We start from the raw sequence: 21299 nt of genomic DNA, 5'->3' as shown, positions 1-21299 counted from the left end.
ATTTAAATTATAATTTATTGACCTTTCACATTATTTTTTTAAACACGATGACAACCTCTTCTTTAATAAAATAAAGAAAACATGATGTTGTTATGCAAGTAATTTATTTAATCAATAATTAATTAATAAAATACTAATAAATAAAAATGATAAGAGAGGCAATTTGTAAATTAAATGTGGAATAATTATCCTAGATAATTTGATTATTGATTTTTTAAAGTGTTGAATAGTGTAGATATTTTTTATTTCTTCTTTTTAGTTTTAATGGTGATTTTTACTTTGTGTAAATATTGAAAAATCAGGTCGCGTAAACTTATTATCGTTATTTTTGTTAAATAATTTTTTTATTATAGATGCAATTAATTATTTTAAGATAATTATTTTATATTTGATATTGTATAAAAATTAATGTTAACTTAATAAAAATTAAATAACTAAAATTATAATTGAATAAAAATATAATTTTAAATTCTAAAATATTAAAAATATATTTTGAAAATAGACTAACCAAACATATTTTTATTATTTTCAATGTTTGAAAATGAATTCTCTTTTTACAAACCAATCATATTTTTTAAAATGTGAAAAGTTGAAAATAAAAATTATTTTTAAAAAATAAAAAATAAAAATAAAAATAAAAATAAAAAATATTTTCACAAACCAATCAATTCTTAAATTTTTTAAAGAGTAAAGTATTGTTTTTATCCCCAACGTTTGGGGTAAGTCCTATATTTGTCCCTAACGTTTCATTCGTCCTATTTACGTCCCCAACGTTTGAAAACTGATTCAATGTTGCCCTCCCGTTAAATTGACTGACGGAACACTAACGGAGATGCTTACGTGGACCAGACACGTTGGTAACCCCACTTGTGTGTATTGACACGAGTTTTCCTTCGTGCGTAATGTTTCCTTTAAGCATACGAAACGCTTGCAAACAGAGGAGAGCAACAAAAAACGTAACACTTCGCATTCCACCTACACTCCGTAAACCCTATCGACTTGTCATCGCATGTTCTTCGCCCTTGATTACTAAGGAAGAAGACCGATTGAAGCGACAAAGTACTGGTGTCGTCACAGGTTTGTGTGTAGACCTAGGTGTGACACTTTAGTTAACAATATGTGTGAAGTGTTTAACTCTGTTCTGGTTGAGGCTAGGGAGAAGCCAATAGTGACTATGATAGAGGATATTCGTGTTTATATAATGAAATGTTGTGCTGACAATAGGGATAGGATAATGCCTTACAATAGATATGTGTTACCACGAATTAGAATTAAAGTAGAAAAACAGGCAGAACTAAGTGGGAACTGGGTTAGTGTGTATGCTGAACGTGATACATATGAGGTGGTTAGCATCCAGGGGGGAAGGAAAAATTTGTGGTGGATCTTAGGAATCAAGAGTGCTCGTGTAGGAAGTTCCAACTGTCTAGGATTCCCTGTGCACATGCGATGACTTGTATAAGGAAAATGTGCCTCAACGTTGATACCTATGTATCTGACTACTATAAGAAGGCTGCATACATCTCCTGCTACCAACATGTTGTGTTCCCTGTTAATGGACCAAACCTTTGGGACAGAACACAAATGGAGGATGTGTTACCTCCCACTTATAGAAAACCCATTGGGAGGCCAAAGAAGAAGAGGACACGAGCTGCTGATGAGCAATCAAGTAGGACTGGCTTATCTCGTGAAGGACAGCAACAAAAGTGTTCTTATTGTTTGTGCTCTGGTCATAACAAAAGGAGTTGTCCAAAGAAGCGCAAAGTCACTCCATCTCCTGCTGTAAGTATATGTCATATATTATTTGTTGTTGTGCTTACTGATGTCTTCATCATTTTCTTATCTCAATTAATTGTTGCTCTGTCTTGTGTATAGGTTGAGACTGCTGGTAATTCTGCTTCAAAGCGGAGGTCACAGAGAGGGGTCAGAAAAAGTGTGAGACTCTCCGCCAAGACACCTTCTAGTAAGGCTAGTGAAAGTGGAAATAGGAAGCAGAAGGGAAGCAACAACAAATCACCCTCACACCCAAACAGAAACTCAGGTGTCAGCTCCCAGCAATCACAAGCTGTAGTGAAAAGGGCTAAAGTGGATCATTCGCAAACTGCTTCTGCACCAGCCCCAACCACTGCAAGGGTTCTGTCCACTCCAGTGAAGAGGGTCAGCCAGTCCACCCTTGGGTTCATGGCCAGGACTCCACCAAGAGCATAGAAGAATGTGGAGTGATTTATGGTCACTTGTGAACTTATATCACTTGTGATACCTTTTGTATTTTGCATTTTGTTTTCTGTTAGAAACTATGGTTGTTGGTTTCACTTTTTGTATCTGGAGGTGCTGCTACTTCAAAAACAATGTTTATCATCTAGGTTGACTTATATTTCCAGTTTTTGGATATCTGCATGACATCTATGTTGGCTAACTTGTATGACTATCGCCTATATATGCCTAATGTTGAGGTTAATCTTTTATGTTATTCCTGTGTCAATGATTCATTTAATCAAGGTTGCAAATAGTTACTTTAATGATGTTCCATGACAATGTAAACTGAACAGATAAAATTGGGTAACAATGAATCTTCATTCTAAATCATTCAATCAACATCTTACATTTGATCCAACCCAATCCCTACACACACATTCCAAAATACAGACAAGATATTGCCAAGAAGCCTACACTAGCACCTATGTTCTGCAACCTTAATGCAGAAAAAACCTCCCATTTCTTGTCAGTGACAATTTTTCACACAATAAAATCATAGCACATGTCCATCCAACCAGAGCTACTGCTACTGCCATTGTCAACATCCTCTCAAGTATTGTAACTTTACCCTTCAAGCCTGTGATTTTCCTTTTTAATCGAGCAACTTCTTGCTCCTTCTCAGACTCTGCCCATACAAAGTACCTACACTCTTCTCCAATCTAGGCCAAAACCAAAAAAAAATTCAAATCAGATAACCAGGTAACAGCTAAACCCCAACAATTACGTTTTCTACTTACCCCATAGTTAACACAGCCCCAAAACCTCCTTCCGGGATTCTCTGCCGTTGATGAAGTCACAAGCACTGGCCTCTCCCCACAGTAACAAGTTGTTCTCCGTCGCTTCCCTTGGCTGCTGTTTCGATACGAAGCACTGCAATTAGGCGCCGCCTGGGAGGCCTGCCAAGCCATGGACTCACCAACGACCAGTGCAGAGTCGGCGATGGTGAGAAGAAGAAGGGGACAAGAGGTGCATTCTCAAATTAGGGTTCCCCCATTTAAATAAACATTTCTTTTTTTTTTTTTGTTTCTCAGTAACGGTCACTAGGAAAAACATTTGCCACAGTGGACAAAGTTAGCCATGTAAGCATCTCCGTTACTGTTCCGTCAGTTAATTTAACGGGAGGGTAACATTGAATCAGTTTTCAAACGTTGGGGACGTAAATAGGACGAATGAAACGTTAGGGACAAATATAAGACTTACTCCAAACGTTGGGGACAAAAACAATACTTTACTCTTTGTCTTAATGTTCTTATTATGCAAAAAGAAATTTTTAATATTTACATTAAATAGATAACATCCCATCTTTCTTTTGTTTGTAACGATACTTGATTAATGGTTAAACCAATTTTCTTCTACAAAAATTAGTAAAAAAAATTTTAATTTTTAGCATTTTAATATTTTTGTTTTGTTAATTGAAAAATTTGTGTAAACTACATAAATTAAGAATGGGTAAATGCATCCCAATATAAAACAAGATATATAATTCATATATGTAAATCATAGGATAGAATCATGAAAATTATTATTGTATATAATCATATTTATTTCCAAATTTTATGGCAACTTATAAAGGTGGATAATTTATTTTTAGTATGTTGATAAAAAATTTATTAACTTATATGCTATTGTAATTTTTTTAAAAGTAAAATCAGATAATTTTATTTATGATCCAATTTAAAATAAAAAGTTGAAGGGATAAGGTGGGTTTAATAGTAAAGAATAGCGACTAGAGATTAGTGATTACACAAGAATGAATACTTCTTCTCTCTCCTTCCTTCATTCACCATTCCCAACTTCCTCCTCCTTCCCCCCTTCCTTTTCTTTCGTCGTTGAAGCGCATTCCACCACCCGCCGCCAAGACAGGACCGCCCGCCACACCCGCATCAGGAAGAAGGTCCCTTTTAATTCTTTCCTTGCTTTTTGAATAGTTCATTGTTCACACTAATTTCAAGTTGTTGACATTCTAGTAGTTCTCTAATGCTGAGTTCAAACGAGACTTTGAAAATAGAGACACTCTCTGTTTCTGTGTCATTACATCTCTGTGTTAAACACTAGCCTAATTTAGTGGATTAAAAGTCAATTCTTGCCCAACAATATGCAATTGTATTTTACACCTATTTTATCTATGATTTTGTTTGTTTCTTCTCTCGTTGCTGAATATGCATTGATTTATTTGTTTTTCTGCATTGTTGGCTATGGCTTTATATTATATGCACTATGTTGTGCTTTATGATCCATCTTTACATTTAGCGGAAGTTCATAAGTTTTGGTGCTGCAGGGTTAACCGAGTCATTCCAATTGGTTAAGCATGTAAACTTAACAGATTTGAAATATTGGATTACATGATTTAAGAAAAAGGTTAAAGCAAAAGAAAATGGAAATTTCGGTTCAAGAGGGGGGGGGGCACTGTACTCAGTTTTTCTCTTTACCTTTTTCTTCTTGTTGTTGCTAGTACTGTGCGCTGTGGAACAGTCTTTTTACTGCGAATATGGACCAAGGCATTCTTTGGTAAAGCTTTCCTTGTTGATTGTAAGTTCACCTCATGAAGAATGCAATGCATATCTGTTTTAGATCATTTTCTGTTTTGTCAGGTTGAAGGGACACCAGAAAGGCCACGATTGTCCGTGTTCCGATCCAACAAGCATCTCTCTGTCCAGGTCATAGATGACACCAACATGCACACTCTTGCTTCTGTTTCAACAATGCAGAAGGCAGTTTTTGAAGAATTCAACTACACAGCTGCTCCTACAGTTGTAAGTTCTAAAATGCTTTTGATGTTCTGACTATCTCTTAATTACTGTCATACTTCAGTCCATGTAGTCGAAACATCCCGGTTTGTGTGATCAAATGTCATGTTTCCTTAATAGATAACTGCTCAAACTCAAAAGCTAAATTCAAGCATCTTTGATTGGAAACCTAACGATTAATGTTTACTGAGTTTCTCAGTATCAATGCATACTGAATATGAAACTGTTACCTCTGATGTTGATTTGCTTTATTAATGCCAATATAGTAGGAGTTTAAGTTTTAATTTGATTCATAATGGTCCATAGACTTGTAGAAGAAAGAAACACATTTACATTTTGAAGCTTCTCCCACTTTCACTGATATCCACTTTGAGTAATGGCATTATATTTTCAACTGTTTATCACACATTAGGTTCCAAGATTTTACCATTTTTTCCTCAAATTGTTCAATATATATTGGAAGCAGGAATCCAGATCACACATATTAAAGAAATAATCTGAAAGCCCAAGTTTATTTGCACATGAATCTTCATATTTTCCTTTTAATCCGAGTATCATGTATAATTTGTATCTTGGCAAATAACCTTGCTTCTGTGTTTGTTTTTCTGGTGTACACAGTTTGTAAGGTCTGACTCCCTTGGAAGAATTCTTGCTTTGTCTGCATCATATTCATACTTTTCATCCACCCAATTATGATACTGATCCTTTCCTTTTGTTTCTGTTTTCTTGTTTTTGTTTTTGGCTTCAGGAAGTAGCAAAGAAGGTTGGTGAAATCATTGCAAAGTCCTGTCTGGAGAAAGGGATCACAAAGGTGGCCTTCGACCGAGGTGGATACCCGTACCATGGTCGTGTTCAAGCACTCGCAGATGCAGCTCGCGAACATGGCCTGGAGTTCTAAAATGATTATGCACTTGCCATGTAGTTCATTTTGAAGTTTGTTAATGATTTAACAGTTCTTTTTAAGGGCAGTGCCTCTTTTCCGGTGACTTTGTGATGATCCAATGACTTCTTTCTTCTATCCATCTATCTACATAACAGTTCTTTCTATTTCCAGATTCTTATCCACCAAAAAGTAAAATCTCTTATCCATCTATTCTAGGATGGTGTCTCATTTTTTCCCCTCAAAAGATAAACTATTAGTAAAGATCTAATTTGAAATATATGTCTACTAAGATTAGGCTTTTTTATTTAAGTAAAAATTTATTATTTACCAGTTTAAATGCGGATATAGAAATATACTATTTTATGCATTTAGTTGTGTTTTCGCAGTTAAGAAAAAGACAATTAAAGGGTGCATTTTCACACACCTAGGTTGCAAAAACGAGGCAAAATTATAAACCATTTTCGTGCTCCATACAAAGAAAAATGAGGAAGAAAAAGTTTCTCCCATTTTAATAGTCCCGTAGTATCATTGATAGTAGTATCACTGGTCACAACAACAACAACAAAGCCTTGTCCCACTAAGTGGGGTCGGCTACATGAATCAAACGACGTCATTGTACTCTGTCATGTATCATGTTTCCAGAGAGACCGTTTATATGTAGATCTCGTTTGACCACCTCATGGATGGTCTTCTTAGGTCTTCCTCTACCTTTCGCCCTTTGTCCATCTTCCATCTCATCCACCCTCCTGACTGGATGTTCTATCGGTCTTTTTCTCACATGTCCAAACCACCTGAGACGCGATTCAACCATCTTTTTCACAATGGGTGCTACTCCAACTCTCTCCCTTATATCTTTATTCCTTATTTTATCCAATCGCGTATGACCACTCATCCATCTCAACATCTTCATCTCTGCCACACTCAATTTATGTTCGTGCTCCCCTTTAGCTGCCCAACACTCCGTACCATACAGCATAGCCGGTCTTATAGCGGTGCGATAGAATTTACCTTTAAGTTTTAAAGGCACTTTTTTGTCGCATATAAAACCAGATGCACTCCGCCATTTTGACCAACCTGCTTGGATCCTATGATTTACATCCTGTTCAATCTCTCCATTATCCTGTATGATGCACCCAAGATACTTAAAACTTTTAACTTTTCGTAAGATGTTTTCTCCAATCTTCACCTTTATATTGGAGTTTTCCCTTCTCAAACTGAACTTACATTCCATATATTCCGTCTTGCTACGGCTTATGCGCAGACCATACACTTCTAGAGCTTCTCTCCATAACTCCAACTTCTTGTTTAGGTCTTCCCTTGACTCTCCCATAAGGACGATATCATCGGCAAAAAGCATGCACCATGGCACAGGCTCTTGGATGTGCTCTGTGAGTACTTCCAAGACTAATGTGAAAAGGTATGGACTTAAGGATGATTCCTGGTGTAATCCTATACCAATGGGGAATTCCTCTGTCACACCACCTTGAGTCTTCACACTAGTTGTGGCTCCATCATACATGTCTTTAATTGCCCGAATATATGCGATCCTTACTCTCCTCTTTTCTAAAACCTTCCATAATACCTCCCTTGGTACCCTATTATACGCTTTTTCCAAATCAATAAACACCATATGTAGATCCTTTTTATTACTACGATACCTTTCCATCATCCTTCTTAATAGGTATATCGCTTCAGTGGTAGATCTGCCTGGCATAAATCAAAATTGGTTCTCTGTTACTTGTGTCTCTTTTCTCAACCTCCGTTCTATCACCCTTTCCCATAACTTCATAGTATGACTCATAAGCTTAATCCCTCTATAGTTTCCGCAACTTTGTATATCCCCCTTATTCTTGTAGATAGGTACCAAGGTGCTCTTTCTCCACTCATCAGGCATCTTCTTTGACCTTAAAATCTCATTAAAAAGCTTGGTTAACCAGTTGATGCCTTTTTCTCCAAGACCCTTCCAAACCTCAATCGGGATATTATCAGGTCCTACTGCCCTGCCATTTTTCATCTGCTTTAGAGCCTCTTTTACCTCGAAGTCTCGAATCCTTCGATAGTAGTCAAAGTTTTTATCTTCTTCCCTTGTGCATAATCGACCAAGGCTCGGAAGAGTCTTCTGTTCCTCATTAAATAACTCGTAGAAGTAGCTCTTCCACCTTTCATTAATCTTCTCCTCTTGAGCCAACACCTCTCCATCCTTATCCTTTATGCACTTAACCTGATCCAAATCTCTCGTTCTTCTTTCCCGGCTCTTTGCGATTTTATATATACATTTTTCTCCTTCTTTCGTGCCCAAAGACTGGTAGAGACCCTCATATGCTCTAGTTCTTGCTTCACTTACAGCCACTTTTGTCTCTTTCTTAGCCGCCTTATATTTTTTCCAGTTATCTGCATTGCGGCATAAAGACCACTCTTTAAAGCATTCCCTTTTTATCTTTATCTTTTCTTGTACACTCGCATTCCACCACCAGGATTCCTTGTCTCTTGGTCCTATTCCTTTAGATTCACCAAAACTTTCTTTTGCTGTTCTTCTAATAACTTCTGCCATCTCCCTCCACATCTCTTTCGCGCTTCCATTCCCATCCCACTTTACCTCTTCTCCTACCCGTCTTAGGAAGCTTTTTTGTTCCTCACCTTTCATCCGCCGCCACCTCGTCCTTGGGTTCTTCGTATGATGTCTTTTCCTCAACTTTTACTCAACGCAAAAATTCATGACGAGCACCCTATGTTGTGTTGTCAAACTCTCTCTCGGGATAATTTTACAGTTAATGCAAAATTTTCGGTCGACTCTCCTCAACAAGAAGAAGTCGATTTGAGAGCTTGTCATGCTACTCTTATAGGTTATAAGATGTTCGTCTCTCTTTTTAAAACATGTATTTGCGATGAGAAGATCAAAAGTTGAGGAAAAGTCCAAAATAGTTTTACCCTCGGTATTGATCACCCCAAAACCATGGCCTCCGTGAATACTCCCATATCCAGTCACTTCTCTCCCAACATGGCCATTTAAATCTCCTCCTAAGAAAATCTTATCTCCCAAAGGTATGCCTTGAACCAAACTCTCTAGATCCTCCCAAAACCTTATCTTGTGTTGTTCGTCCGAACCCACTTGCGGTGCATAGGCGCTAATCACATGGAAAGCACCTCCCTCCACCACAAGTTTGATAGAGATGATACGATCTCCCACCCTCTTGACATCCACTACGTCCTTCTTCCACTGTTTATCCACAATTATTCCAACCCCATTCCTATTCTTCACCTTTCCTGTATACCAAAGTTTGAAACCAGAAGTATCCAACTCCCTAGCCTTTGCGCCAACCCATTTCGTTTCTTGTAGGCACATAATGTTAATCTTCCTCCTTGTCATGGTGTCCACCACCTCCATGGACTTTCCTGTTAGAGTGCCTATGTTCCATGTCCCAAATCTCAACCTTCTGTCGCTTTGACCTTTACCTTTTTCTTTGTGAACTAGCTTATTTACCCTCGTCCGTTCACGAAAACGCGAGAACCCTTGCTCATTTAACACTACATCCGGGCACCGATGCAGCGGCTCTTGCTTTGACACCGTACTCGAGCCATACGACGCATTACTTCCGGGCAACGACCTAGCTTTAGCGCAATAATGTCTTTGATTCATGTCATGGGGGTTCGGCTATATTTTTATGTTGGTTGCCGAAGACCTAACACAACCCTCCTCCTTTATCCGGGCTTGGGACCGGCTATGTACCGCAAGTGTAACATAGACGGAGTTAGTAGTATCACTGGTCACATGGATGGAAAAAAGAAAAATAAGTTTCAACAGTTGATGTTATATAGAGATTAATTTCAATCCACTTATAACATTTTAAGACAGTAGTTGGTTGGATCTAACATTTTTGTTGATACCACAATACATATCAAAAAAAATTTTAGAACTATCACTATATTAAAATTACATTCCATGAATACATTTCTTAAATTTTAGCTACCTTTCCATTGAATACATAACTAATATATATACAAGTATACAACATTTTTATATCTGGGGACTGGGAGCACTGCACCGATCCCTCAAGGAAAGTTCAGTTCCTCACTTCCTCCCCTGATTGGTTATCTGCTAAGCTCTAAACATGTTACGGAACCAAACTAGTGAACCTCTAATACAGCAGCTTTAGGAATGTAACAATATGGTGGTGTACTGGTGTCCTCATTGACAATTTGGAGACACCAATTTCAACTTCTAAATGGATCTTCTTCTTCCCAAGCTTCTGTTCTAACTTTAACCCGTTCACCATTAAAGTGAATATATTTCCACTTAAGCCCATATCGTTTTCTAACCAATTTACACTTCTCTTCTTGGCCAAGTTTTCTAAACGCATTTGCCACTCGTCTGACCGTATCTTCATCAGGTTTTACCTGCAACTCCTCCATGTCTGCAAATATCTAACTTACAAACATGATAGCTCCATGTCAAAGCATAGAAGAATTAACCTCATAATTGCTGAACAGCTTGCATTAAGGTATAGCAAGATTGATGGTACAACAAAAATATACCTCAATAATCTTTTCCGGCAAATGATGATGATCATATAACGTGATCATTCTAGAAAACAATCTCTTTGAGACAGAACGTGTGTGTGCATGAACAATCATATCCCACAATGATTCTGCCTCATCTACCCTCTGATCCATATCAAATGCCAGAAGAAGGGTGTCATATGTTCCCATTGTTGCTCCTTGACCTTTGCTTAACATCCACTTTGCTACCTGAGGATTGATAAGCAGTAAGATTCTTTTCCATTCATTACACTTGTACATTGTAAAGGCTCAAACTCAAGCTGGATGGCATTCTCAAGAATATCAAAACATTATTATGAAAATAAATAAAGAATGAAAAGAAATATACGAAAAGCACATTTATATATATTAAAGTACTAAAGATCCAAATCAGTGGTGTGAGTAATTTATATAGACTGCAGCTTGAACAGCTGAAGGACCATTTCTTGAGCTAAAGACCATTCTTCACTTATATAATAACTTAAACCATGATTGATATAAACAATTTTGGCTTTGGTCGAAACTCAAATTCAAACATTAAAAGTTTTACCCATGAACTATCTTTCATCTCATGAGGAAGCAATTTCAGCCTTGAACCATGTCATGGAAACATTTAATGAACACTTCTCAAACAAACCATAATTATTAGTTGTCAAATAGTGTCCCAAAATTTGCAGAAGTAAATGAAGAACTTAGTATAACATACTTGAATTACACGAAGCCATTGTCTCCTTTTCCTTAATATTTTCAAAGCCTTGGCTGCTGCTATCACTGGGAACTCTGTCTCCCAAGCAGTCCATTTGTCTAAGGCCCCATAAACAGCCTCTTTCTCATTAGGAAGCTGAGATACCTAACGTTCCAATATTCAAAATGCACAAAAATGAACATACATAAATATATATATTTTTAAAGGTTCATTTTTTTTCTAACAAAATTCCAAACTGAAATTAAAAAATTGGTATGAACAAACATACAATTCTAATAAGGTTCAATGCCTTCTGGCCAGATTGAGCAGAATCTCTGCTTTTCCACAAGTGGTGCTCTTTCTTTGCCACTCTCTTTTTCTGCTGCTTCTTCCCTTGTCTAAATTACAGGTGAATTGGAACATGAAGCATGAGTAAATGGTTAAAAAACATAAAATCACATAAACTATAATATCATTGAATAATAAGTGCAATAATAACTTACTTCTCCTTCTCTGAAAGACTATTGCTCCGGGAAATGTTGGAGTGACCAAGTGAGGAATCAAACGCACAATAGGCATCACTTCTCTGCAATTGAATACCAGAGAAGTGAGATTTTTTTTTTCTGAGCGGAGTAAGCTACACGAAGAAATGCAATTACTTTTGGAAAAATTATAACGTTATGTGAGATGGATAGTGTTGTTATTGAGAAAGAGAAACTATTGTTGAGCAAGAATTGAGGTTGAGCCCTAGTGTGACATTTGGGTGATGAAAGAAAGGGGCAAATAATTGAGTTTTGAAGTGTTTGAAGCATCGTGTTTTTTTTCGGGGGAGGAGAACGGAGCACAACGGCAGCAGGAGAGAAGCGGCGGCGCCGCGGCGGATCCCGGAGGCAGGATTTGAGCACTGAGCTGACTTGCTGTGAGAGAGGATCGAAGAAGGAGGGAGCCTGTCCCGAGGAGCAAGGTGGGCTTCAATTGGTTCATTGTGGGCTTCTATTTGGGCCAACATGGGAAAATGTTTTACTTTAATACCGTTTTAGGCCACCATTTTTTTAGGTGTTCTGGAGAAAATATAAAGATCATTAAGCCCACAATAATTCCTGTCCAAAAACAAGCACAGAAAAGAGAGGATTGATGATTTGATTCTATTTACTTCACGGTTGTTGCAAACTGAGTCTTATCAATTATTGTTGAACAACTATTTGATATTGAAGGTTCATGCTCACGTGCATTATTAAATAGTATATTCCACACTTCAATAATTCTTCAACTTTGCTAGTTTTGGTGGGTTCTATTTTGCATCACTATAATAATCTTAAGGGAAAGTATGAGGAGCTAATGGAGCTTTTGGGATGAGTAGTATTATGACATGGTATTAGAGCGCTAGATTCGAAAGGTCAAGAGTTCAATTCTTGATGAACTCCAAAATTAGTTTAAGCTTGTACAAATAGTCCATTATCTCCCTAGCGGGATCCTAATCTTAAATATTTCCCTAATAAATTAAACAATATATGGATAAACATTGAATATATGTTATGCTATAGAAATGATCCTCGCCAATAATAAATGATGGAAAGTATATATATAAACTTGTAATTAACAGGATCTATCGTTCAAAATCTCTAGCTGACGTTCTCATCAAGATAACAATAATGTAAATATATAAAATAAATATATAACAAAGTAGTTTTCTCAATGATTAAGCCTTCAATCCACACTTGGATTAACCTACACCTCTCATTTCATTCTCTCCCCGAACAGTCTAACACGACATTTTCTCTCTAATTTTTTATTCCAAGGATTTAAACTAAATATTCCTAATTTCTTATCATCCATTTGGTGTACGTATTCGTTTTATAGTTATTCAAATCAACTATAACATAAATGTCAAACTACGTGTTCACTTATTTATTTTATATTTCCATAAAAAATAGGTCTCGCTTACATGCATTCAACACGCATAAGTGGATAAATGAATAATCACAACATCCTCATAGTCAAATCTCAAGTGCAAGTAGCATCACTTTCTTAAAGTGCATAAATACATGGAATAATCTAGAATGACGTTGTTTGCATATATATGATGCTGGAGAGGTTCAAGATTTCTCAAATAAAAATCACATCCCAAAAGAATCCAACATTAAGATCTCTATATATATTCCGATCCAAATTAATTAAGCTCTAGATATTTACTCAAACATTTCTTTAGAAAAAATATTAGCTATTATATAATAGTTTTAGAAAAAGTCTACGGACCAGCAACTTTATTAAATTTTGGCTAGCATTGAACCAGCAAAGAAAAGTGAGCCATTGAATGAAATCTTACACTAATTTCACACCATTAAAATCATCATTGATGGCTATTTGATAGTTACATATCACAAAAGTTACTGACTCCTAACACTCCTCATAGTTTTATATATCTTTGCTAATCATAAATTTGATCTCTTCACGGAGAGTGCATGTGTTATATATGTTGAGCAATAGGAAAACAAGAATTAAAGTTTAATTCATGATATCGAAACTTGTATTATGAAGGGGAGGGTTGGGATGAAGTGATGGAAGCAAATTAATAAGAAATGGAATTGTAAGAGCATCCCTTGCGAAGGAAACTAACCTTGTTGCTTGGACAATACAAGTTACTTGGAATAACCAAAGAGGTATATGTATGTATGTATATATTCCTTAACTAAACAAATAAAGGGAGCAATGCAAGATAATAATTAAAGTCGAAATGAGATAAGAAAATAAAGGAGACATGCACGAAAACAGCGTTGGGGAACGTAAAAAGAAAGCATACCTAATAATTAGAAGATTAGGGAGAGATTCGGGGGGTTATAGCTAGCTAGAGAGAGAGCACGTGCGTCAATAATGAGTGGTTGACAGGTGTGTATGGTTGTGGGGTCCACCTAGATTCTGTTATGTCATCGGGAATTGAGAATTGGAGCCGCGAGATGCGCCGTCCTCGGCCAAATTCAACACTTTATTTCGTTCTAACTTCTAACCACGCCTTCTCATCAGTTTTTGGTTTTACCGTTACTATAATAGTGGCTCGGCGCGGCGCGGCTCGGCTCGGCACGGCTCTCACACTATTACTGCAGCGTGTGGTGATTAATAAGTTGATTTAGTTTACGTAACATCTGAGTAACTGAGTTGCGTGATTAAGATCCAAACACACCTCCAGACTGGATCGGAGCTGCCATAAAAGTCAATAATGTTAGTGGTAACTTGGAATGGTTTCGTCATACAGTTCACTGGGTTTACGTTTCAGATGAATTATTATCATTATTGCTCAGTTTTTTAATTTCCAACATGCTTTATCCAGCACAACGAAAGTAGCTAGCTCCAACTTAATATTATTTTATTTCAACAATCCTAACTTTGAACTTTTTTAAGTGTAATTGGATATGATGAAGTAGATATATGTTACTTAGTATTAGATTGGAAAAACATCCACCCCCTCCTCAAGAATTATTTCACACAAATTAAAATAGGAGATTCTATCAAGAAATCATTTATCTTAAAAAGTTAAATTATATATATAATTGTTGTGATCGGTAAAAAGATGATGTTTTCTTATAATATGTATGACTTTTTATGATGATAAAATAAAAATAAAAGACATAAAATAATATTGTGTATATTTAAGATGAAGTAGATATGGTTTACGGCAATATAGATAAAAAAGAATAAAAGGCATATAATTAATTAATTACACTCTTCTTTTATCTCAATATATATGATTTGATTTGATTTAATTTTTAGTGAAAAATATCTGGAGAGTCTATTTTATTCATATATTTATTATTTTAATAATTAATTAATTAATCTAATTTATTAATTAATACAGATAATTAGTATAATTAATTTAGTTTAATAAATTTAAAAATACTAACAGAACATTAAAAGAAATAAATTAGAAAATACTATTAAATCAAATTGATATAAATTATAATAAATTGTGTGATACTTAAATATCTAATAAAATCAATTAGTTGATATAGTTAATTTATCGTAATAAATTGTATTTAATGAGTTAAAAGAATTAAATCGCTAAACACTCTCAAAAGCATGTCACGTCAACTCCATCATTAAGTGCAAAAACCTGATTTTTATATAATAGAATAGATGAGAATATGATATGTGATATATTTTAATTATAAAATTGGTAATATATAATAGATTTATTTATGAATCCTTATTGCTTGTTCGTTGCTAGTTTTTACGTAATTACCTAATAATTTTCGCCTATGAAACTATCAACTACCTAATATTATGATTTAGTTAATAAGAATGATGACATTAATATTTTTTCATAAGTCTTGTTATTATTTATAATTAGAAGAGAGCCATATATAAATTTATTTCTCTAATGAATGTTAATTTTGTTGTGAAATTCTATATTACCTTTAAAATTTTAGCGTAATTGAGTCTAATTTTTACATTTTGAAATGAATTTACTTGAAACAATTAATATGTAATTTACATTAATATTACAAAATTACTTTATTAACATAATTAGTGGTGTTTACTTGAACCATTTAGCTTCTAATGATATTAAAATCAACCTATTTTATTATCTTGTGCCTTCAAAGAATTTATACGACTGACATAAAAATTTAATAATTGAAAAAAAAATTTCATTACAATAAATGTATTCATTTTAACAAATATTCTTCTATCTAATACTATAAAAAAAAAATATACTGGTAACCTTGAATTACTACAGGTCAACTTCCATCTACAGTGGTAGAATGTCTAAATTCAGATATATATTCATCAAACAAACAATCAATAAAACATCATTCGTACTTTCTCATTTTGGGTACATTTATACATAAAAAAATATACATAAAGAAGAAAAGAAGAAGAAAAAGAAGAGTTGAAATAGCATTTGCGATAAAAATAATGATTCTTATAATTTTATATGGTCATCTATATATAGTAGATCAGACGACTATAATTATCTAACAAAATTAATTTGTATTTATTGCATTCAATTTGAATAAGTAAGAAATCATTTTATTTTAATTTAGTCCTTAATTCACATGATTTGAATTTGGCTCAATGTATATGATTTGATTTGATTTAATTATTAGTTAAAAAGATCTTAATTGTCTATTTTATTCATAGATTTATTATTTTAATGACTAATAAATAAATTAAATTAATTAATTAGTACACACAATAAATTTAGTTTAATAAATTAAAAGAAATAAATTAAAAAATACTACCAAATCAAATTGATATAAATTATAATAAATTATGTGATATTTAAATATTTAATCAAATCAATTAGTTGATATAATTAGTTTATCGTAATAACCTATATTTAATGAGTTAAAAAAAATAAATCAAAAAACACTCTCAAAAAATATACCACGTCAGCTAAATCATTAAGTACAAAAATCTGATTTTTATATAATAGAATAGATAGATTACACTTATATGCCATTTTAATATTCTCGGGATATATATATTTCGTTAACCATTATATTGTTTGAGTTGTAGACTGTAGTCTAAGGATACTGGCTGGAGAATTGAAACGTCAGAGAGTCCAAGTCAAATAGCATGCAAGTTGGAATCTGGTCAAGGCCAAGGGATTCATTCAACAAGTCTTAGATTCCCCATTTCGCGTGTCATGAATTTTTTGCTTTTTTCTTTACCATTTTTGTCAATTTTCATTGTCATGTGCCATGATATCCGACCTTGTATTGCACTAATAATGATACTCAAAGTTTGGTATATGATTGGATTTCTAGAAGCTTGTTCCTCAGGATTTGTGGCTGATAATAGATCATGACTATTTATGACTATAAAAATGTTCAACATAATAACTAACCAGCTAAAAAATAATACATCCTAGTAGACTTTTTTTATTTTTTTATGTATTGACATTCAATGACTTCAACATAATTTGAATATTATCGTCAAACAAAAGAATATTATCCTAAAATGCCATACGTGATTACAAAGGAAAAAAAATCATTTTCTCGACATTATTAATTACTAGCTACTCAAAACGTTTCTATAAGTACAATTCTAAAATTATCTCATATTTAAAATACTATCACAATATTCACAGATAACATTAGTAAGACATAACGATATGTATAATATATCTTGAATAAAGTTGAAAACTATTTCCCAACTCTTATTTTAGAGTATTTTAATAATATAATGTATGATATTAGAATTATTATTATACCTATACACATGAATCTCTATCTCATCACTATTTATATTAGTGTGTCATATATACTACTCCACATCATATTCATACATTTAAGTTTGTCAACAATTTGCAAAAGAGAAGGATAGCAAACAAAGTATCATTGTAAGAAAAGAAAAGTTTAACTTTTTGTCTTTATTCTCTTTGAATTCTAATATCTCCTTTATTTAATTTGACCCAAAATTAGGATATATTATTGCTTTAATTCTAACATGATAACTTTCTAATTTTGAGACTACACAGAAGATTGAATATTATTATCATCTTAACTTTTTACTTTTAATTTTTACACATTTCTCTTGAACTACAGCAAATAAATTAAACCCATGAAGCTCAAGTAATTGCTAAGACTTACTAATAGGAGAAGAACAATGAGCTTGTGAATCAATGAAGAGTTGGGTGTTGAACAAAATTACCAACTGTTACGGACTGCCACGGTCCAGCCCGCTTACCTGACGGGTCGGACAACCGCCTCCGACCCAGGCTTCGAACCAGCCTCAACAGAGGCAACCCAACGGGTCGGTCCACCACACCCGATCCGAAGGTCACGCGACTTGCAGCTCAAGTCACCATGCCCAACAACCGGTCGGGTCGATATCCTCGAGGCAGCACCCGAGATCCCCGACCCAGAAATCAGAACGACCTAACCTCCACGTGGATTAGGACAGCTCATGGAAGCTTCCTGACCAGTGGGCTAGGTCACCTATGGGCCCACCCAGCACAGTATATAAGGGGAGAAGCCAACTCTCCCCCGAAGGTACATGACATCTTACCTAATTCGGTTATCACCTCGTACGGACACTGACTTAATCGTCGGAGTGTCCTTGCAGGTGGCCACCCCCCCGTCCACATCGCCTCTAACGTTACCACCGTCCAGCTCACACCTCTATTCCCGCTCCAAATCCGTCCAAGGCCTCACCCGCTCATCCTCTCCGCACCACCTGACCCGTTGAGCACCCGAGGTCCATCATGTAACGAACATTGGCGCCGTCTATGGGGACCTGGAACAGACATGGAGCGACTCCCCACGTCAGAGGAACTTCGCGAAGGAGGAGGGACCTGCCTGAGTAGGGCGAGTTCGACAGCCCGCGCCGGCGAACAACCACGATCCTCCGTTCAGCCAAACCAACCAATCTACACCAAGACCCCTGAAAGGCGTCCCTTCGAGGGACGGGAGCCGACAGCGCTAAAATTATGCAGGAGTTTAGGCATAGAGTGTAAAACCTTGAAAGGGAGCTAGCAACGAGGAGTCGATCCCACGGAGACGTCGGCCAATCTCGTACGCACTCCCCCTCCCGAAGATACGAGGATCGAGAAAGGAGCCCGACAAAATACGGAGATGAATCGCATACACAAGCGACCTCCCGATCTACCCGAGGTAGATCCGAAAGCCGCGGGGAGTCCCAAAAGGGAAAAGCCAGGAAACGGCTGGAACCCGTCATCATGGGAGCTACTCCTTTCTATCCCTCGATCCTCAAGGTCCGGCTTCCGAGAAATTTCGACAAGCCGACGAACATAAGGTACGATGGGACAAAGGACCCCCAAGAACACCTCACAGCATTTGAAGCAAGAATGAATTTGGAAGGGGTAGGCGACACGGTCAGATGCCGAGCATTCCCTGTAACGCTAGCGGCCCAGCGATCCGATGGTTTAATGCACTCCCACAAGGATCCATCACGACCTTCACGGACATCTCCCAAAGCTTCCTAGCTCGGTTCACGACACGCATAGTCAAGGCAAAACACCCGATCAAAAGTATATTATTTTGGTTAGATTTTGTTACAAACATCTGAAGAAGTAAAATTTGTTTGTGAAAATCCATTAGATACTGTTATTCCATTCACAATCTCATTCGAAGAACTAAAAGGTGTGATTTGTGAGAAGATAGATTATGAAATGTCGAGAAAAATATAATGTATTTTATACAGGTATCCTATACGGGTATTTGGTGGATTCGTTTAATTTCAAACCAAATATATAACTGATGAAGTGAGCATGTAAGAGATGTTTTCAATGTATATTGAAAGTCGCGCTCAGATGTCATTCATTGAATTGCATATTGAGTTCGAACAATTTGAAGCCGACCGAAATATTGAACGGGAAGATTACAATAGTGACAGTTTGAAAGAGTTTGAAAGCAATAACGAAATTGTTGGTCCAGATGGAGACGAAGATCAAAGTGACGGAACTATAGAGGCAAATGTGAGAGACATGACAAATAAACTAGCAAATGAACATCCGTTTGACGAGCCATCTTTCATGCGAGCTTTGAATTTGGAGGCCATGCATGCTTCGAAGTTTTCTGAATATATGAATGCAGGTACGTAATTGTCTATAATTATACAAAGGATTAGAATTTTGTTATAATTTATATTGATTAATGGACTAAATAGTTACGTGACATGTGAAAATATACTTAATTAGAATTTGTTTATGTGTTTATTTAGTTAAATTTAAGATAACTATCTTTTTAGTTAGTTATTAATTTAGTTAAATATTAATTAGTATTTATTTAATGAGTATTTATTTCTGTGTTTATATTTTTATTTGGTTAAAATTGAGATAATTACTTGATGTAAGATTTATTTATATTAATATTGATGAAGTGAGTATTGATTTTTTATATTAATATTAAAGTAAATATTAATATTGTGAATATTGCTTCAACATATGAATATTTATTTATGTTAGTATTAATTTCTTGATATGATTGATTTATAAGTTATAGATAGATTTTACTTTTAATTTCACTTATTGAATATTTGTTTATTAACTATTTATGTTATGGCTATTGTTGTGGTAGAAATTTCTATTGTCGTAGATGGTGAATTTGCCATGAGAATGAAATTTAGTTTCAAGGAAGCTGTTATTACAGTGATGAAAAATTATACCATCCGAAGAGGTGTAGACTACCGGGTGTATGAGTCGGAGCCGTTGACATTTTATGCCAAATGCACACAGTATGAGTCAGGTTGTCATTGGCTTATCAAGGTTAGCATGATCCGCAGAAAGAACTGTTGGGTTATAAGGAGGTATAATGGTAGTCACACTTATACCAGAGCCGCCATTTCTCAGGATCATTCGGAGCTAGATTCGAACACGATTGCAGAAGCAATAAAGCCATTGGTAGAGGCTAACCCCCGATAAAAGTGAAATCAGTTTATTGCGAAAGTGCAGTCAAAGTTCAATTACACCATCAGCTATCGGAAAGCATGGTTGGCTAAGCAAAAGTCAATGAAAAAGATATTTAGAGGTTGGGAAGCATCCTACGAAACTTTGCCCATATGGTTTGAGGTCATGTGTCAAAAGGAGCCGTTAGCAGTCGTCCATTTTGAAATTATGCCTGCATATCAAGGCGATGACTTGGTAAATGATATCCGGGTATTACATCGAGTCTTCTGGAGTTATTACCCTTGCTTAGAGCATTCAGACATTGTAAACCAATTGTCCAGGTGGATGAGATTCCCTTGTATGGAAAGTATAAGGGTTGTTTGTTGCTTGCAGTTTCACAGGATGGTAACAACAATATCGTCCCAACTGCATTTGCCATTGTGGAAGGAGAGACTTATGATGTGTGGCACTTTTTTCCTTAATAACTTGCGACAACATGTGGTGACTTGGAATGGTGTGGGACTGATCTCTGACCGCACGAATCCATCAATATAGCTGTTGTCCGTAGTAACGGAGCTTGGTCGCCTCCTAGAGCTTTTCACATGTTTTGCATCAGGCATTTAGAGTCGAATTTTTTGAGAAAGTTTAAGGCATTGTACCTGCAAAAAATTGTCGTCAATATAGGTAACGTTGAGTATATCAAAGTTCGTCATTGTCAGAGTTACCTTTATACAGTGTTTCTTATTTATAGTATTTCTCTTTGTTTTTTTATTGCGCAGGATATTCGAGGACGGTTCGCGAATACGACATGCGTTACCAGTGTTTACGAGAATGGGACGAGACTTACAAGAT

General features: G+C 35.6%; 2 protein-coding genes across 2 annotated transcripts; one reads left to right on the top strand and one right to left on the bottom strand.

Moving 5' to 3' along the window:
* Window positions 1-3919: 3919 nt before the first annotated feature.
* On the top strand, window positions 3920-6047 carry LOC112782767 (large ribosomal subunit protein uL18c). The gene is made up of 3 exons (XM_025825334.2): window positions 3920-4147; window positions 4845-5006; window positions 5749-6047. Exons 1-3 carry the CDS (start codon window positions 4004-4006, stop codon window positions 5896-5898), a joined length of 456 nt encoding a protein of 151 aa, XP_025681119.1. The 5' UTR covers window positions 3920-4003; the 3' UTR covers window positions 5899-6047.
* A 3614-nt stretch (window positions 6048-9661) lies between these two features.
* Window positions 9662-14350, bottom strand: LOC112782766 (pentatricopeptide repeat-containing protein At4g18975, chloroplastic). The gene is made up of 8 exons (XM_072230117.1): window positions 14283-14350; window positions 14103-14199; window positions 13722-13793; window positions 11608-11690; window positions 11394-11502; window positions 11126-11269; window positions 10417-10629; window positions 9662-10305 (listed from the first exon to the last, which is right to left on the bottom strand). The coding sequence occupies exons 1-8, from the start codon at window positions 14348-14350 to the stop codon at window positions 10096-10098; spliced, it is 996 nt and encodes a 331-aa protein (XP_072086218.1). The 3' UTR covers window positions 9662-10095.
* Between the last annotated feature and the right edge of the window lie 6949 nt (window positions 14351-21299).

Source organism: Arachis hypogaea, chromosome 20 (assembly GCF_003086295.3).
Source record: "Arachis hypogaea cultivar Tifrunner chromosome 20, arahy.Tifrunner.gnm2.J5K5, whole genome shotgun sequence".
Lineage (NCBI taxonomy): Eukaryota > Viridiplantae > Streptophyta > Magnoliopsida > Fabales > Fabaceae > Arachis > Arachis hypogaea.
This window is presented reverse-complemented; position numbering and strand designations above follow the sequence as displayed.

Bases quoted from the DNA above. Each gene is read 5' to 3' on its own strand.
- LOC112782767 (XM_025825334.2), top strand. From the start codon at position 4,004: ATGAATACTTCTTCTCTCTCCTTCCTTCATTCACCATTCCCAACTTCC. The intron at 4,148-4,844 runs GTCCCTTTTAAT...CTGTTTTGTCAG, and splicing joins ACACCCGCATCAGGAAGAAG to GTTGAAGGGACACCAGAAAG. The intron at 5,007-5,748 runs GTAAGTTCTAAA...TTTTGGCTTCAG, and splicing joins ACACAGCTGCTCCTACAGTT to GAAGTAGCAAAGAAGGTTGG.
- LOC112782766 (XM_072230117.1), bottom strand. From the start codon at position 14,350: ATGACGAAACCATTCCAAGTTACCACTAACATTATTGACTTTTATGGC. The intron at 13,794-14,102 runs GTTAGAACGAAA...TTATTTGTTTAG, and splicing joins ATGAGAAGGCGTGGTTAGAA to TTAAGGAATATATACATACA. The intron at 10,306-10,416 runs GTATATTTTTGT...TTTGTAAGTTAG, and splicing joins TGCCGGAAAAGATTATTGAG to ATATTTGCAGACATGGAGGA.